The sequence below is a fragment of the Delphinus delphis genome, chromosome 7 (genome assembly GCF_949987515.2).
Source record: "Delphinus delphis chromosome 7, mDelDel1.2, whole genome shotgun sequence".
Taxonomy (NCBI): Eukaryota; Metazoa; Chordata; class Mammalia; order Artiodactyla; family Delphinidae; genus Delphinus; species Delphinus delphis.
Window position 1 is genome coordinate 44,473,054 of NC_082689.1, and position 18,052 is coordinate 44,491,105.

At 36.2% G+C, this 18,052-nt stretch overlaps 1 protein-coding gene across 2 annotated transcripts; it reads left to right on the top strand.

The window, feature by feature from the left end:
* Positions 1-110: 110 nt before the first annotated feature.
* On the top strand, positions 111-16,440 carry ORMDL1 (ORMDL sphingolipid biosynthesis regulator 1). 2 transcript variants are annotated; one of them, XM_060016443.1, is made up of 5 exons: positions 115-229; positions 1,291-1,361; positions 1,814-1,994; positions 7,087-7,238; positions 10,903-16,440. In XM_060016443.1, the coding sequence occupies exons 3-5, from the start codon at positions 1,821-1,823 to the stop codon at positions 11,036-11,038; spliced, it is 462 nt and encodes a 153-aa protein (XP_059872426.1). In that variant the 5' UTR covers positions 115-229; positions 1,291-1,361; positions 1,814-1,820; the 3' UTR covers positions 11,039-16,440. The 2 variants fall into 2 exon arrangements, with proteins under 2 accessions (XP_059872427.1, XP_059872426.1); XM_060016444.1 differs by lacking the exon at positions 1,291-1,361 and having other exon boundaries at positions 111-229.
* Positions 16,441-18,052: the final 1,612 nt, after the last annotated feature.

Genomic DNA, 18,052 nt, shown 5'->3' on the forward strand with positions numbered 1-18,052 from the left:
CGAGCACACCGCCCTTAATCCCGCCCTGCCCGGCGAACGTGTGATTGGCGCCGTCCTCAGCCAATGCCCTGGCAGCGCGTTCCGCCCTGAAAGCTTCCGCAAGCTGCGCCGCGCCGCGCCGCGCTGGGGCTGACCACTCGCGTTCTGCCTGAGGAGGCGCAGCCGTCGGCACTGCAGCCACAGCGGAGCTGATACTGCTCCGAGCCAGCCGCCGGGAGTGGGGCGGCGGGTGAGTGGGCACGAACGGCCGCCGGGACTGTGCTGCTGCCCGGGCAGTGGGGAGCTGCTGGCGGGCCCGGGTTGGCTTGAAGGGAAAGAGTGGACTCCTGCTCCGTCCGCGGCGCCCTGTCAGGACGTGCGGGCCAAGTGGCCCCCAAGGCTTGCCCCCCAAATCCCCGTCGTCGCGTCCTGGCCCTGACGGGATGTGCAGCTCCGAGAAGAAAGGGGTGGGGCGGGGGGCACTGTGGCCACAGCAGCGGCGGCTTTTGCTGAGCTTCCAGTAGCTGGGAGCTCCGGCCGCCGGGGAAGGCTGCCGGTGATGGCAGCGGGGGGGAGGGGGCGTCGCTGTGGGTCGCCCGGCGTCGCGAGGGCAGAGCCGAGAGGCTCTTCGCTCTCTGAAGTCATTGTTTGCCAGTCCTGAAGTGGCGTGGCAGACTCCGTGGAAGGGTTTTCTGGCCTGGGATAGAGTCAGTCTTTGCCTTCCAGCTCAGATGTAAATTTTAAGCCTACTTTCGAGCTTTTTTTTTTTTTTTTCTATCCTGTCGAAAATGGGAAAGGCATCTTGAGTGGAGGCACGTTCTAAGTATAACTTATAGCGTATAAAAAGAATGTAACATGCACGGTGGATGTTTGGATTGGAGGGACTTTTTACACATTTAAATCTGAGGCTTTTGCTTTGTTTCAGTGCAACCAACTTTCATCACCGTAAGCCTATAGATTTTTGGAGGGAGAAGGGCCATTGTACTCCGGAACACTTGATGGACAGGGTTCGGAGAAATTCCTCTCTCAGGGCCAACTCTGTAATAGAAAGTGTTTATATATTTTTAAATCAGAGCTGTTCGAAATATATGCTCTGCTCCCCCCACCCCCAATCTCAGAAAGAAAGGAAGAAGGGAGGGAGGGGAAGAAGGAAGGAAAGAATGAGAGAAAACCAAAGTTTTAGGGAAGGTGACTAGAGTTAAAATACGCAGAAGAAAGACTCCTTGTTTAAACCTAATTGTATCACTAGGTTGAGAAACAAACCTTATCCCTTGACCATGTAAAATTTCCACCTCATTATGTTCTTCGCAGCTTCAGTACTCATAAAGGAGTGATTTGAACTCTGACCACTCTTTATGGACACAACACTCACTACATTAAATGTAAGTCTGGCTACTCAGAACAGACTGGTTAGGTCAGCTTTGCTTTTTAATATATTATTCTGTTGGTAAATTTACCTCCTGAGTTTTCACTTTACACTCTTAAGAAAATGTAGGTTTTCTCTTTCAGTTTGCGTTTTCCTGCCCATTACTTCATTTAGTAAAACAAACATGCTTGAAGACAAGCTTTAGGAAAGGCATTTTAACTGTTTATTTTTTCAACAAGAAGCATAAAAATAAGTCTTGCTTGTCTTACTGGGGAGTTAGATGTTAAGAATTATTTACTGCCCTCGTCAGCATCTGCAAGTAGCATATTTTGGAGGGTCTGTTTGTTCTATTTCAGAATGATGAGGTAAAAAAATAATCCCAGTAACACTTATTTTGTCATGTCAGAATTAGGAATATTTAGATTTCCAGTTATATCAGTGTTGATTCATCCCATTGCTTTCCTACAGCGCAAACATGAATGTTGGAGTTGCCCACAGTGAGGTGAATCCAAATACCCGTGTAATGAACAGCCGGGGTATGTGGCTGACATATGCTTTGGGAGTTGGCTTGCTTCATATCGTTTTACTCAGTATTCCCTTCTTCAGTGTTCCTGTTGCCTGGACCTTAACAAATGTTATACATAATCTGGTAAGAATTTCACCTTATACTGAACACTTAAGGTTTAATGGTTTTACAGAGATTGGGCAAGGCAGCAATGGGAAGGTACTGTTTTGCAAGACGAAAAGAGTTGTGGAGATGGATGGTGGTGATGGTTGTGTAACATTGTGAATGCACTGAATACTATGAACTGTCAGCTTAAGAGTGGCTAAATGGTCCATGTTATGTTAGTGTATTTAAACACAGTTTTTTAAAAAGCTTAAAGTTTTATGTTACAAAGAAGAAAAACACATGACTCAGTTTTTTTAAACAGTTTGATTGAGATATAAAATTCACCCATTTAAAGTGTACAGTTCAGTGATTTTTAGTATATATGACAATTTTGAAGAATTCTTACCTGGAATAAGATTATATTTTTCCTATCACTTTATATTTAAACATTGGACCCTATTTGTAAGTAAGACATTTTTTTCTCCTGTTGGTTTTGTAAAATCTGAAAAAAAGTAGGGCATTTTAGCAAAAATTATAAGACACTGTAATTCAGGCCACTATAATATATTGATTAACCAAAATGTATCAGAGGAAGTAATTGTGTTTTTTGGTTAACTGGAGTCTAATGAACATCTTTGGCTTAAATCCTTTCTAAATTGTATATATATACTTTTCTATTTCAGTACAGAAATTTTGAGCTTAATCATACCTTATATGATTCAGAAACTTATGGTGCCTTAGATTCTTCCTGTTGACTATTGCTCTTTTGTATTATATGATAGCTCTACAAAGTACCAGAGGTTAGATTGACTCTACTGACCATATTATGCAGCCCTGGAAATTGCCTGTTTAAAAACAAAACAAAACAAAACATGATAGTGACTTTTCTTGTCTTTAACAGCCTATTAAAGTAGAATGAAAGGGGAGAAATCTGGTTAATTGAGACTTTTAATTGAATCCAGATTAACTATATATTTGTTTAAAGATCTAACCAAAATGAAGAGCTTAGAACTTTAAGACAGAAAAATGTAGGAGAAATAGGTTTTTAAAAAATTGATATTATTTATATCTTCTGGAAAGCATTTGAAGTTGACTGGAGGATGACAAAGATGATGTGGTAGAGATCAGTGAATGTCCCTTTAGTCCATTTTATGTGATAGACTTTGGAAGGAAGTGTTTAAAAACACTGTTTTTAAATAGTGACTTCTCTGAAATATTTGACACTAATCATATCCCTTTTATTGGAATTCTTTTCCTTTGGCTTCCATGGGATTGCTTTTTCCTAGATATATTTCTGATCTTTCCTTTACTATTTCCTCTTGCACAGTTTTCTCTTTTCCTCTCTTAAATATTGCTGTTGTCAAGGTTCTTTTTTTTTTTTTTTTTTTTTTTTTTTTGTGGTACACGGGCCTCTCACTGTTGTGGCCTCTCCCGTTGCGGAGCACAGGCTCCGGAAGCGCAGGCTCAGCGGCCATGGCTCACGGGCCTAGCCGCTCCGTGGCATGTGGGATCTTCCCGGACCGGGGCACGAACCCTTGTCCCCTGCATCAGCAGGCAGACTCTCAACCACTGCGCCACCAGAGAAGCCCTCAAGGTTCTTTTCTTCATCTCTTCTTATGATATATATTTTATCTAGGTTACTTCATCTATCTGTATTTTCAGTTTCTACCTGTTAAATGATGATGACCATATTAATATTGCCAGATCACCTTGCACCTTAAACCAAACAAGTATAAATTGAATTCATTCCTGATATATCCCTTACCACCCACCACAATCTATTCCTGGATTTTGTTCCTAATCTAATCTAAAGGTACCACTATCTGCCCAGTAAGCCAAGCCACACAGCTGAATGTCAGAGGTAAAGTGATTAATATAATGTATTATCCAAACAGAGACTGTTTTGAGAGTAAAAGAGAGCTCTAGTAATAACTACTCCAAGAGAGTAAGTGTAAATCAGGACCACCCATGGCAAGCTAGTATATATAGTCACCCTAGACTTAGGGTAACTCTTTTTCCTTTATATTCCACATCCATTTAGTCAAAGCCTTGTCTATTCTACTGCTTTACTGTCTTCAACTTGATCCTTATGGGCATTGCTATAATTTCATGCTCTTCTTTCCCCTCAGGTAGATTACACCAGTAGATCAAGTGGTCTCTTTGACGCTTCTCTACTCTACTTTCCTTCATTCCAATTTGGCAGGGTGATATTTTTGAAATTCATGTTTGTTCAGGTCACACTCTTAAGTCCTTCAGTGATTCCTTGTTACATTCATAGTAAAATGCCAAGTTCTTTGTGTGGCATACAAGACCAGTTGATAATACTACAGAGGCAAGAAAGAGACCCAGTCTTAACATCTCTCCAAACACAAGCTGTGCTCTACAATAATGAAAATCGTCTTCTCTCACCTTTTTGCTTTGGCTTAGGCTCTTCTTCCACTATTTTAATACCTCTTCCTCCTTCCTACTCTGCCTGGCTAATTCCTGTTTCTCCAGGAAAACTACTCAAGTGTCACCTCTTCTAGGAAGCTACAAAAGTCCCATGCTGCATTTTTTTCATGAATTTATTATCCTTTTATAATTAGCAGTTTACCTTTCTTTTGTTTTTATCTCTAAAGACCTATTTAAATGTTTGCTGAATAAATTAGTCTGTTCTCACATAATTTTCCCTTCTCCAGTGGCACATGTATTAAATGTACTTTAGAAGTCATCTCCTCCCTTCATGTTTTCAGTTGGTTGACTGAGACTGAGGCACAGTATATGGCCATGGACAAAGGACAGGAAATGAGAACAAGTAGGGAAGCAAACTTCTGACTTCTTAGTCCTCCACTAAAAACCTGACTAACCAGCCATAGATGTGGCAATTACATGATGCCAAATGTAAATTTCTTTTGAAGTTAGCCTACAGTAAACCAATTAAAAATGTGAAATACATACTGCATGCTTTTAAACATGGGAAAATAGACCAAATATGGGAAAAAAGAAAAAACATGGTCTCTGTCTTTCTGAACCATATAGTAGAAACCTACAGCAATTGTTTTTACTCAGTGCTACAGTTCACTCTTAGAAGTTTTAATACTTCACAAAATTCTTATCCTAGCTTTTAAAATGAAAGAGAATTCTCTTCATTTTGAGCCAGTAAATATTTGTTAAGGGCTAACTATGAGCTATATATACTTTTTTCCCTAATTCTTTTAATGTGGGTATAAATCATCCATCACTAAAATTTTATAGAAAAACTATTAAAAATAAAAATGGAGTAGAAGATAAATGGTTAGATAAGATTTTATTCTTACTCATTAAAAAGAATACATAAACTATTTGAATATTATATTCTGAACACTGGTGAGTGTATGTGGTTTGAAGTAAATAATTAGAGGACTGTTCTTCTTTCTCTTTGATAATTCTAACACATGTATGGTCTAGAGTAGAGATTCTTAACTTTTTTGGGTCACATTCTCCTGAGAATTTGAAAGCATACAATTTCTGTTTCATAGTCTCTTTTAAAACCCATGTGAAAATGGTTTCTTGTGCTTACACAATAAACATTCCTTGGCTTAATGTCATCTTGGCTTAATATCTAATACTTGCTTTGTATGAGCCCTTGTTCCTGAGGTAGTCAGGCTAATGGGAAAACAAACATTATGTAAACAACTTTAAGACAATATGTTGTGCTATAGTAAAAGTCTTTTCAATAAAATTATATATATGTACATAGGCAACAGGTTAATTATTGCTAATGAGAAGGGCTTCACTAAGGAGTTATCATTTGAGCTGAACCTTCAAGACTGAGGTAGGTGACAAGGAACCATCAAGGCTTTAGCCTCAGCAACAAGGAACCTTTCCCTCCTCTGCATTTCCTGAGTACTTTGATTGTACCTTTGATAGTAATTTCTGCCCTACATTGTAGTTGTTTATGCATATCTTTTTTTTTTTCTTACCATCTCTTAGAAGATTGAACTTTTTCAAGGCATTGGACATGTCTTGTTCAATTTCATATATGCATATAGGTCCTGTGTCCTGTACATATTAGCCACTTATTAAATGTTTGTAGAGTTATATCCAATTGAACATGAATCCATTCCTCTGTTGCTTAAGTGTTACTGTAGGTAAACAACTTCTAAATTGCCTAATGGAATAACTAGGAAGCAGACAGACTAAACTTTGAAAAGAAGGGCTCTCTTAACCTAGTAGAATAATGTAAAATTTCAAATCACTAATATTTCTATTTTTTTCATATATTTATTAAAAGTTGAAGTAAAAAAAATGATATCACATCATGACTTTAATAAGTAAAGCTGTTTCATGACCATATATAGGCTTTATTCTGTTACCAGTGCCTCAGACAGTGATCCTGCAATGAAGCATTAACTATCAATCTAAATGGGCATCTCAAGTAAACCACATCTAGTATACATTGGTTTTTTTCCCCTAATTAACCACAAAATTAGATGCTTAAACATATCGCTGGACAGAATGGCTTTTAGTAATGTTTTTTACTTTGATTTTTAAAAACTAACTTCAAAAGACACTATTGAGGTACAGTGGTGATTTTAAAAGTAAATTGTGTTGAACATTATACTTACTACATCAAACCATCTTTGTTGCTTTGGAAAAGAACTATTGAGACAAAAACAGTCCTAATATTAAATATTTTCAAAACAATTTTCCCCGATACAGAGATTTTGTTTATTATTATTTTCCAACTTGTATGTTTTTATCATTTTATAAGTATCATCAGATTTACTAATATGACACTCTAAACTTTCCTACACATTGGAGAAAAGGTAATTCTATCTCCCAACAGGAAATGTGTTAGAAAATCTAAATGTAATGATGCAAAGCTACCCTGATGGTACTTTTCGTTTCTTTTCAATTTAATAGGAGATGAAAACAGGTTACTTTTAGTTGACTTAGAGTGGTTTTCAGCAAATAATATTTGCATGTAAGCCCCTGGAAGTTTTGTTTTACTCTGAAGAAACCGGCCAGTCTTTCACAATATGAAATCTTAAAACTTGAGCTGTCAAGTTAATCACGCTCTCTGTCACAGTCTGCAACTGTCTTAATGCTAACTGGCAAATACTAATTTTGTATTTGATATTTATTATATACCCCCTTGCTTGTTTTCCAGGGGATGTATGTATTTTTGCATGCAGTAAAAGGAACACCATTTGAAACTCCTGACCAGGGTAAAGCGAGGCTCCTAACTCATTGGGAACAACTGGACTATGGAGTACAGTTTACATCTTCACGGAAGTTTTTCACAATTTCTCCAATAATTCTGTAAGTGGTGGAAATTTTCAGGTATGAGGAGGATTGGATGAGAGGAAGCCATCCTTTTATTAGATTAAATTTGAAATAGAAACAGAATATTTTGTTGAAAACCTGTATCAGTAAATTGCTACTTCATAGAGATTATAAAATACAGGCAAAATTTTTAACAAGCTGGTAATAAACCAGTTTTCAATTCAGTCAAATATATATGGAGACAACCTTACATGTTTATCAGTATGACAAGACATTCTAGAATACAAGTTAAATATATTCTAGTTCATGTCTTTAAGCTGCTTGCAAGAATACTAAACACATAGTCTTGTTCTGTATTCTACTATCAGATTAATCTCCATAAACAAGGATTTGGATGATTTCAGATGAATTTCATTGACCACCTGCCACATCTGGATGTTCCGACTCCTTGGGAGAGACAGTATGGTTTAGAGAAAAGAGAGATTAGGCTTTCATTGTAGGACAGACCCGGGCTGAATCCTGTACCTATCACTCAGCCTGCTTGGTTTGCTCATAAATAAAATTCTAGCCAATGGTACCTAACGCAATCTGATGCTGTAAGAAATAAATGAGATAATACCTATCTGTAAAACATCTAACCTTATATATGGCATGTAATTTCCTCCTATTACCTGATATTTAGGGTCCTCCACAAAATGGTTCCTACCTCATTTTTCCTTTATGTGACTATTTTACCCTCACCCAACTCCTACCTGGTCACACTCTTCTAAGCAGCATTTCTTAAATACTTCATGTATAGTCCTAGTTCTATGCCTTTGTTCAAGTCATTTTCCCACCTGAAATGCCTTCTCCTTTCTTAATTTATCTGTCTTATTTTTCTTTCAAGATTTAAATTGTGACCTTACCAGTGAGGTCTTTTCCTTAGCAACCAGCCTTCAGTGATAATGCTCTGCTTTGAAATCCATAGCAGTTGTTATATATCCCTTATTTATTGTCACTTTGTATTATTTCTCTATTATTATGTTTATTTCTGCAAAGAATTTATAAGTACATAGATTGCTTTGAATTCCACACTCAGTTGCTTTCATATAATGGATGTTTCGCATATATCCTAATCAAACACTCGATACCACAAAGGAGATACATATATATAGATATATCTCTCTCTATATATATAGATATAGACATAGATTTATATATCCATTATAGAATCAGTACAGTCTGCAGCAGCTGGAAAGACTTCTTGGAGGCATTAGAATTCCTTAAACTAGGACTTAGGGTAGGTTTTAGACAGGTGTTTAAGTTAGGGAAGACATTTTCAAATGAAAAGAATAAAGTAATCATAAAGTGGTAGATTTCTTTTTCCTTATATTTATAGCACTTGGGAGGAAATTTTTTAAGTTTTTAATTGTTTTAGTCCCACATAAAATTCATGTCAAAAGAAAAATTATTTGTATGGCCTAACAAAGATTAATGCAATAACAAGAATAATGGTTATTCAAACAGCCCTAAATTTGTATTTTAGCTCTACTACTCTCTAGCTATGTGACTTTTGGCCATATTATTGAAAGTCTCAGTTTCCTCATCTATAAAATGTTTAGGATTGCATTATAATACAGTTAACCCTTGAACAATGTGGGGGTTATAGGCACCCGCCCTCTGTGCAGTTAAAAATCCAAGTATAACTTACATAGTCAGCCTTCTGTATCCCCATTTCCACATCCTCGGATTCAACTAACTGCGGATTGTGTAGTAACTGTGGATCATGTAGTACTGTGGTATTTACTATTGAAAAATATCCATCTGTAAGTGGACCTGTGCAGTTCAAACCCTCATTGTTCAAGGGTCAACTGCACATGTAAAAAGCCTGACATATGCTGAATTTTCAATAGAAGCTATCACAAAAAAGGTGATATCACTTAAAAGGCTATCACTTAAAAGCCTAACTAAGAGGTACCTGTGTACAACACCCATATTTCTTAAAAGTGTACTTTTGACCAACAGGTATGATTTTAAATATTCTGTGATTAAATTCCTTATATAACTGAGGAAACAGCATTAAAGCCATCTGTGTAGCATTGATATTTTTCAGAGTGCATTTACATTTTCTTATTTGATCATTTGTCAGGTAGGTAGGATGAGTAATATTATCCCAGGTTTTTAGATAAACAGATTCAAATGCATCATCTTCATCCAGATCTTGTAGCTAGTTGGAATCAATAGCCCAGGTTAAACCCTAAACTTCTAGCTTCTAATACAGGTCTCTTTCTAGTATACCCTTTGGCAGATAAATGCTACCACACTGATTCCTACCTGGGTTTTGCATCCCCTTGGAGGGTTGTGTAGGTTTTTGTAAGAGTCAAGTAATTTTCATATGATCCACACACACAATCAGTTTTTATTAAAAGACATAAAGGAGACATATGCTATGAGGAGGAGAAGCCATTCCAAGAAGATTTATTATTTCTAACATATCAGATTACAGATTAAACCTGTAATGATGATGAGAAATTAAATGAGCTTACTGAATGTAAATGGTATCCTATATTGTTCAGTTAAGGAAGTATGAACAGTCTTCAAGTATATGAAAGCAGGAAGACAGGATTTAAAGTAAGGATTGAGGAATATGGTTTATTCTCAAGAATGAATTTTCTGACTATAGTTTGTGAAACAGGTGGAAGAGTATAGAATTTCTCAATTTAGATGGTTCTGAAAATAATGTGTACAGCTCTCTGATGTTTTTAGTTGTACTTGGAAAATAGCTGTTCTTTTCTAACCATATTACACAAGATATTTATCACTCCTTTAGAGGAAACACTATTAAAATACTTTTCTGTGTACTCTAAAAGTACTAATTAGACAAACACCCTTGTGCATAGTAACTTCTTAGTTATCATCAAGTAAGGTATGATGTTTTAGGATACTCTTTTAGTGGCCTCATGATGTGTCTTCATTTTGATGTACCCTTGGGTCAAACTAGGCATTCTGACTCGATGATCTGTGGTCTTAAAGGTGGCTTAGGCTTCTTAAAACAAATTCTCGGATATTGGATGTCTTTGAATATATATATACATATGTTCGGTTATAGCAAAACAGCTGGAATTTTACAATAGTGTCTCTCAAGTTTCCCGTTATACTGGTTATATACCTGTTAACTTCAGTATGGAAATGAGAACATCAAAAGGGCAGTCAAGTATTTGTTTTCTTTCAAAGATGCTAAACTCTACTAATGCACTAACACCCATTTTTCACAGCTTTACAGCAGTAGTTTTTAACCTTTTGGTGGGTCACAAAACTGTTTGAGAATATCATGGATGCTTTGAATCTGGACTTTCTCTTCAGATATATACACATAGATACAAAACTACACCTGAAGTTTCCGGAAGCACATGACCCCTAGTTTGAAAGCCTTCTACATTAAAGACTATAGTAACTGTCTTGCATTAAATACATTTAATACGATTGCAGAAAAGCAAAATGTGCATATATGCCTCCATTAAACAAATGTTTAAATCCCAAATAAAATTAATTTAGGCCCCCAAACTAAAACTTTTGCTCTTGTTTTAGTGCTCAAAGAAATGGTTCTGCTTTTAGGTATTTATGTTTCAGTGGCCTTTTTCCTACCTTTAAATATTTTAAAAATTCTAAGTAATTTCACTTTTAGATGTTATATATATATTCTTAACTTTTATTTCTACAGATATTTTCTGGCAAGTTTCTATACGAAGTATGATCCAACTCACTTCATCTTAAACACAGCTTCTCTCCTGAGTGTGCTAATTCCCAAAATGCCACAGCTACATGGTGTTCGGATCTTTGGAATTAATAAGTATTGAAATGTGTTTTGAAACAACAAAAATTTTTACAGCTACTGAGTTTTCTGTAAGGAAGGAATGGTTACTAAACTGCACTGTTTCTGTGATAATGTGAAATGAGAGGTAGCTACATTGGAGAGCCAATTGCTGGTTCTTCATATTGCTGTTTTGAAGTGCAGATTCTTATGAGAAGATGCCTTTGTTAAATGCATCTGGTATCCTTCTGTAGAGAGGCTTCAGAGGCAGGCTGGGCAGGCCCAGCTTATAAGTTAAATGGCTATAAAGTAAAGGTGTAGTAGATAAATCCAAGGAAATAAGAGATTTATAAGAAACTAAGTCCAGCTTAGCTTATAATGAATGGGCATTATGTTAAGAGAAGAAAATGTTTAATCATTCAGTCATGGTCAGTTTAAGCAGAGTTACATGTAAACCAGAATCATTTCTTTGCAAGTTTATTATAGATTGTTTTTATTACCATGCATATTCCTTTTGTGTTATATAAGAGGATATATATCCTCTTGTTTTATACAAACCAATTCCTACCTTATGAATGTACTTTTTTGGTTTTGCAGGCTCAACATTGTGTTGATTAGATGAGTTCATTTTTACATTTATTAAGTTACTGAGTTCATGAAGGTCCACCTTCACGACTGATTGATGATAGAAAATAGTTAGGCACCTTAGAAGCAGCCTCTGAGTCGGCCTTCTAATTTTGGAACAAAGTGGGTTTTGCTGCCTTTCCAGATACAAGGCTGCTAACCTAATTAAGAAAATAATTTATTTCTCGTAATTAAAGTATATGGTAGCTTAAAGGTCTGCTGATTTGGTTGAGCAATCTAATTGTTGAAGTCTGCCATTCTTTAGCGATGGAAATTTAAAATGGACAACTACATAGCCAACCTGTGATCTGGCAGAAACTGCTTCTCTAGCAATACTATCAGAGTAAATAATGGAGTCTTTTTTTAGCAGGTCTGCAGTAAAAGATATCTTTTCTTAGTCATCCTGCTCTCAATCTCCATACTTTGCCCATTAACATTTTGCCTGTCAATACATGAGTCTTAGTATAGATAACTCAGAATGGTAACTATTTCCAAAGCAGCAACCGTATATACTGAATCCTTGTGACTTAAGAGAAGCTTTCTATAGTTGCTGACGTTAATTGCAAGAAATAACTATATTCTACTTTGAGAAATAAACATGTCAAAAAAAGTATATGTGGCGAAACTGAAAAACCTAGTAACATTTGTAAGCAAAATTGAGTGAAAAGAATTATAATACCAACTTAAAAATCAATTTGTTTCAAACTGACTTTTGGGGGTAATGATCATTGTTTTGTATTTCAAAAGTATTGAGTTTAGAAATCAGTTGTATGATAATGCTTTTGTATGTTTGTCTTTTCTCATGTATTTTTAAATAACCAGTAATCTGTACTTTAATAAATTTTTCTTTGGTGTAAGGTTATTGCAAAAGCTTTCCAAAGTCAGTCATCGAGTTACACTTAAATTTTTCAAGTTTTTTTTTAAAGCAACTGAATTTGTAAAATTAAGGTAGCTAAAAAATATTCTTTTGTTTTTCTTCATTTTAAAGTTTATTTCAAAAGGCTTATATTTTTTGCACAGACTTCAGAGTTAGAAATCTGCCTCTAATACAGGTCTTCTGCTGTTTTCCCTGCTTTTGCCCTTCAGTGTTTTAAAGATATTTATTCAGTAGATATTTGAGGGCCCACTCTGTTGTAGGAATTTTTTTTTTTTTTTTCCCCGGTACGCGGGCCTCTCACTGTTGTGGCCTCTCCCGTTGTGGAGCACAGGCTCCGGATGTGCAGGCTCAGCGGCCATGACTCACGGGCCTAGCCGCTCCGCAGCATGTGGGATCTTCCCAGACCGGGGCACAAACCCTTGTCCCCTGCATCGGCAGGCGGACTCTCAACCACTGCGCCACCAGGGAAGCCCACTCCTGTGTTCTTTTGACTTGCCCCATCCTTTATTCTTTTTTAAACATGGAATGGTATTTTTTAGGTTTATGTCACTATTGTCAATTAAACTAGAAAGATCCTGAAGGGGCATAGCTATCTCCTTAACTAATATCTGTATGAATTAGCCTTACAAAACTATATGATGCTGAGAGTTGGAAAAAGATCTTAGAGGCTATAATTCAGCCCCATCCTTTACCTTGAATTTTCATCAACCCTCTATTCAGTTTCATTGACACCTCTATTCAGTTCTGTGTTAGCACTAAGAAAGGAAGACTTACAACTTACAAGGCTGCATTTTTGTTATGGAATTTATAACATGTTTTACAATGAGCCAAAATTTAATCCTTATTCTGTATAACTCCTCAATTAGTTACCTTTTAAACTGTTATCAACAGCACTGAGTATTACCAGAGCCTTCACCATTTTCCATATGATATGGTTTCAAATTTCTCCCATGATCCTGGTAATTCTGCTGTAAGTTGCAATTTATTATTATATAGCCCTAAGCTAATTACAAGAGGTGATAGATGTGATGTCACTACAACAGTACCACTTCCCTTGTTCTGGATACTTTTTATTTTTAATGCAGCCTATTATTTTAGCTATTTTGAGAGCCACGTATCACTGATTCACTTTATGGTCTCTAAAACCTCAAGTCCCAACATCTAGCGCTGTTCAATGGTGGCTTTCCCTTCATGTACTTATTTAATGGATTTATTAAAACAGAGTCTAAGATTTCTTATTTTTTCTATAGATCCCCATGTTGTTAGATTTTAGCCTATTGATTCATCTTGTCTAGCTGAAGGTGAATCTTCTCATGCAATATATTTCTCTTATAGTATGTTTCCTATTTTAGTATATATCACTAGTAAATATGACTCCAAAATACCCTCATGCTAATCCTGCAAAAGACAAATGCAGCAACCCAGTATAGACCAATGCAGTTTAATAATCTTTCTAACAGGACAGATAGAAAAGTATAATTCCCAAAACAGTTACATGGATATTACATATTGATGTTGGAAATGTAAACGAATTTAGTAGTGAGAAGACAAGTCTAGGTAAAATAAAAGGAATTTTTGAGTAGCACTGGACAGGGAAGTAAGGTAGGTAAGAGAATAGCAAAGATAAACCCTTTATTTTGCTTGACGTCAAAAAGTGAGATGTCTCAGGTTTTTATTTTACTCCCTAATTTCAGTTCCAGTTAAAAATGATTCAGCAGATAGTTTGTTATATGGGGTTTAAAAGCTTTTGTTTAGCTACAGGTGAATGTATAAGAATTATAAACATCAAATTTAGAATACTGAATATCTTGGGTATACAGTACCCAGAAAGCTCAACTGTATTGGGTGATACTTTAGCTCTTAAATTGGGTGTTGGGTTCACAAAAGTTGACTATATTATTCTTGACACTTTTTCATAATCTAAAATATTTCATAATTAAAAAATAGTTTAGTAAAAATATATTTGGATTTTATTTTATGTTCAGTATAGCAGTGTAATTTATTCTATTTCTTGACTCATTCAAGTCTTTAATAAACAACTAATGGTTATGAAAGTGGCTCAACCTGTAGCTCTAAAGTTCTATATAATTTTAAGTTAGCAGATAAGCCAATTTTATTACTGTGTCCTTTAACTGCATAATTACATTGATAAAAATACATTCTTCTCAAATTCAAGAATATAAGTAAGGAAACTACATCATTAACACTAGAATGAACTCTAAAATATGAGAGGAATTTTATAATATATAAATATTCTGACTTCCCAACTATATAGTTATAAATTTTTTGACAACACTTTTTTGAAAAACTTGAAGATTTTGCAAGATAAGCATGCATTATCTTCTTCATTTTGTAATTTTTTAAATGGAAACAGAAGAGCAGATGATTTATTGGCTATTGCCCAGGAAAATACGAGTATACCAGCTACTACATGAAAACCTGATACAGTGATTCTGCTTTGAAACATCTGTCCCTCCTTTGAATTATCAAACGCATGCTTCTATCATGGTGCTTAATGGTCATAGGGAGTTTACGGAAGCAACAAAGAAATTCACCCTCTCCCTCTACTGCCAAAACATGTAGACCCCACACACTTGAAAAATAAGGTCATCTGAGTATGGCAAATTCTCAAAAAAATAAACACAATTACCATATGATCCAGCAATTCCACTTCTGGGTATATATCCCAAAGAAGTGAAAGCAGGGACTTGAAAAGATACTTGTACGACCCACGTTTATACCAGCACTATTCATAACAGTCAGAAGGTGGAGGTAACCGAAGTGTCCACTGTCAGATGAATGCATAAACAAAATATGGTGTATGTACACAATGGAATATTATTTAGCTTTAAAAGGAAGGAAATTCTGAGACATACTACCACACTGGATGAACCTTGACATTAATGCTAAGTGAAATAAGCCAGTCACAAAAGGACAAGTACCGTGTGAGCCCACTTACATGAGGTACCTAGAGTAGTCAAAGTCATAAGGACAGAAAGAATGGTGGTTGCCAGGGGCTGAGATGAAAGGGAAATGGGAAATTAGTGTTTAATGGATACAGAGTTTCAGCTGGGGAAGATGAAAAAGTTTTGGAGATGGATGGTAGTGACCGCTGCACAACAATGTGAATGTACTTATTGCCACTGAACTGTTTAAAATGGTGATTTTGTTAACATATATTTTAACACAATTTTTAAAAAGCAGTAAATTTGTAAAATAAGCATAATCGTTCTGCAAACGAAATAAAAAGCAAAATATCTTCCAAAGATGATTCCTGATTGATGGTATTACCATTAATGAAAGAATGTTCCACATCAAAAAATATTTGTCAGCAAAGAAACTTTAAGAAGAGAAAGGCAAATGACAGTGTATTTTTAGCACAATCCAACCTATGAAGAACATAAGGCAGGTATGTGACTCAAGTGGAAAGGGGTGCATCAGGCCTGAAATATTAGCTGTTAAAAGCACCAAACTCATTTCTATTGCTTCCATTCCATTGTGCTAAACAATCGTTATAATTTGGATCTGGCTTTCATTGTAATTTGATCAACACAGAGAAGGTAAGGATCAGCAAGCTCAACTATCCTAGACCCTCCATCATTTCTCTTAAGTTAATACATTAGTATTATGGGTTTTACATAGCAGTTTCTTAGCAAATTGAGTGTGTGACTCAGCACTACAGAGTCCAGTCACTTCCAGATCTGATAAACCAATTTCAACCTAAGAAAAGAATCAGATGTTGAAACCCAGTCATCACACCATGGTCCTGCTAGACTGTGGATACCGCCTTCCCCTGCAACTTTTCTCTCAATGCACATTTTCCATAATGCTGTATTGTAATTGCCTATTATTAGACTCAGTTCCTTGAAAATAGAAAATGGATTTTATCTTTGATCCCTAACAACTAATAAACTGCCTAGCACAAAGGAAAGAACCAATAAATATGTGATATGTGAAAATGAAATCCAGTTTAGTAAGACATAAGTAGGGAATGAGTATTGTAGAGATTCTTCTATATAAAGTTTTCCTCTTAAGTTTACAAATGGAAAGCTAAGCAATAGCAGAGACAAAGTGAACATATTTAGATTCAGAGCTCTCAATTCAAGTTGAAGTTACAGTGGTTAAGCCATATTTTCTTGAGAACGCCCATGAATGTGGCATTCAAACCATATGATGTGATCTGCATGAAAGCTCAGACAAGCCCCAGAGAGCATGCCTTTCCCGCAATAACTTCTCCAGTACGATAAAGAACATGAAAGCTTTATACCTTCACTTGCCAAATATGTGGGACCTGGTGTAAGTACCATTTCTTTCTACCACCCACATGCACTCAAACAAAGAATAAAATATCTTCCTAATGTGTCCTAAAGTTTGGCTCTTTCACATAATGCAGCATTCAGACTCAGCACCAGCCAAGAGTGCCCAGTTAAGGATTCTACTATTGATACTACCAAACACAACAGGGATAACTCTAGACAGCACAGGAGAGTACTGGAACAAAGTAATTCAAGTTGCAAGAAAAACAATGCCAGACAGGAATGATTTTATGTTCAGAATAGATCACAGTGTATAAGAAAATAACTCCTGCCCTATCATATGCAATCAGGATGACTACTTTTTCTTAACCTTTAGGTCTTAAGTTTTCTTTTTTCCTCTGGGTCAACAACACATCCTAGGGAAAATATGAACTATTTAATCTTCTGTCAGTTTGAAAACAGACTCCAGAGCAGATGGCCTGACTTCTAATACTAGCTCTGCACTTACAAGCTGTGTAATCTGCAAATCACCCAAACTCTATGGTCCAGTTGTCTCATCTGCAAAATGAGGACAGTAACTACCTCATGCGATTGTTGTGAGGATTAATTAATCTGCAACAGTGCCTGGCACATAGTAAGTGCCACTTTATTATTAATTATGGTTATTATTGTCACATAAATGAAATTTTTGATAAACCGAAGTTCTACCTTAAAAATTCTTACTAATGTCCTGATAATTATAAATTTACATATCTGGAAATCATGAATTACACATCTGCCACTAGACCATAACTGTGACTTCCCTACCTCATACCAAGAGCTTCACACCATGCAAGGCGCAGATACATGTGCCAGCCCTGTCCAACCTTGCATTTATAAAGTCCTTGTTCAGTAAAATCTTAGCGCCTAGCCGGGAAGAAAAACAGATTGGGATAAATCTATTCAAATGGTAACAAGTTCACATACAAATAAAAACAAAAGACTGAAGGAGGTACAAGAGGTACAAGGAGGTACATACTATGCTGAAGTACATACTTTACCTCCAGAGTAAGCAAAGTCATACTTTTCTCTCAGTGGTGTCCAAATTGCAGCCTAAGGCAAAATTTTTTTTTCTTTTAACGTAGCATAGTGTTTAGAACTAAATGTTATGTAGTCGAATCTGTGCTCGGTCTCCACTAGATCAGTCACTAGCCGTGTGACCTTATAGTATTCTTACCTACAAATCTGGGAGAATTGCTTGAGTGCACCATCTGGGGAATGAGAGCCTTTGTGCTTATATTTACTCGAAGAGTGACGCCTTCTA

Coding starts and splice junctions, on each gene's coding strand:
- ORMDL1 (XM_060016444.1), top strand. CDS start 1,821: ATGAATGTTGGAGTTGCCCACAGTGAGGTGAATCCAAATACCCGTGTA. Junction 1,995..7,086: donor CAAATGTTATACATAATCTG/GTAAGAATTTCA, acceptor CTTGTTTTCCAG/GGGATGTATGTATTTTTGCA. Junction 7,239..10,902: donor ACAATTTCTCCAATAATTCT/GTAAGTGGTGGA, acceptor TTATTTCTACAG/ATATTTTCTGGCAAGTTTCT.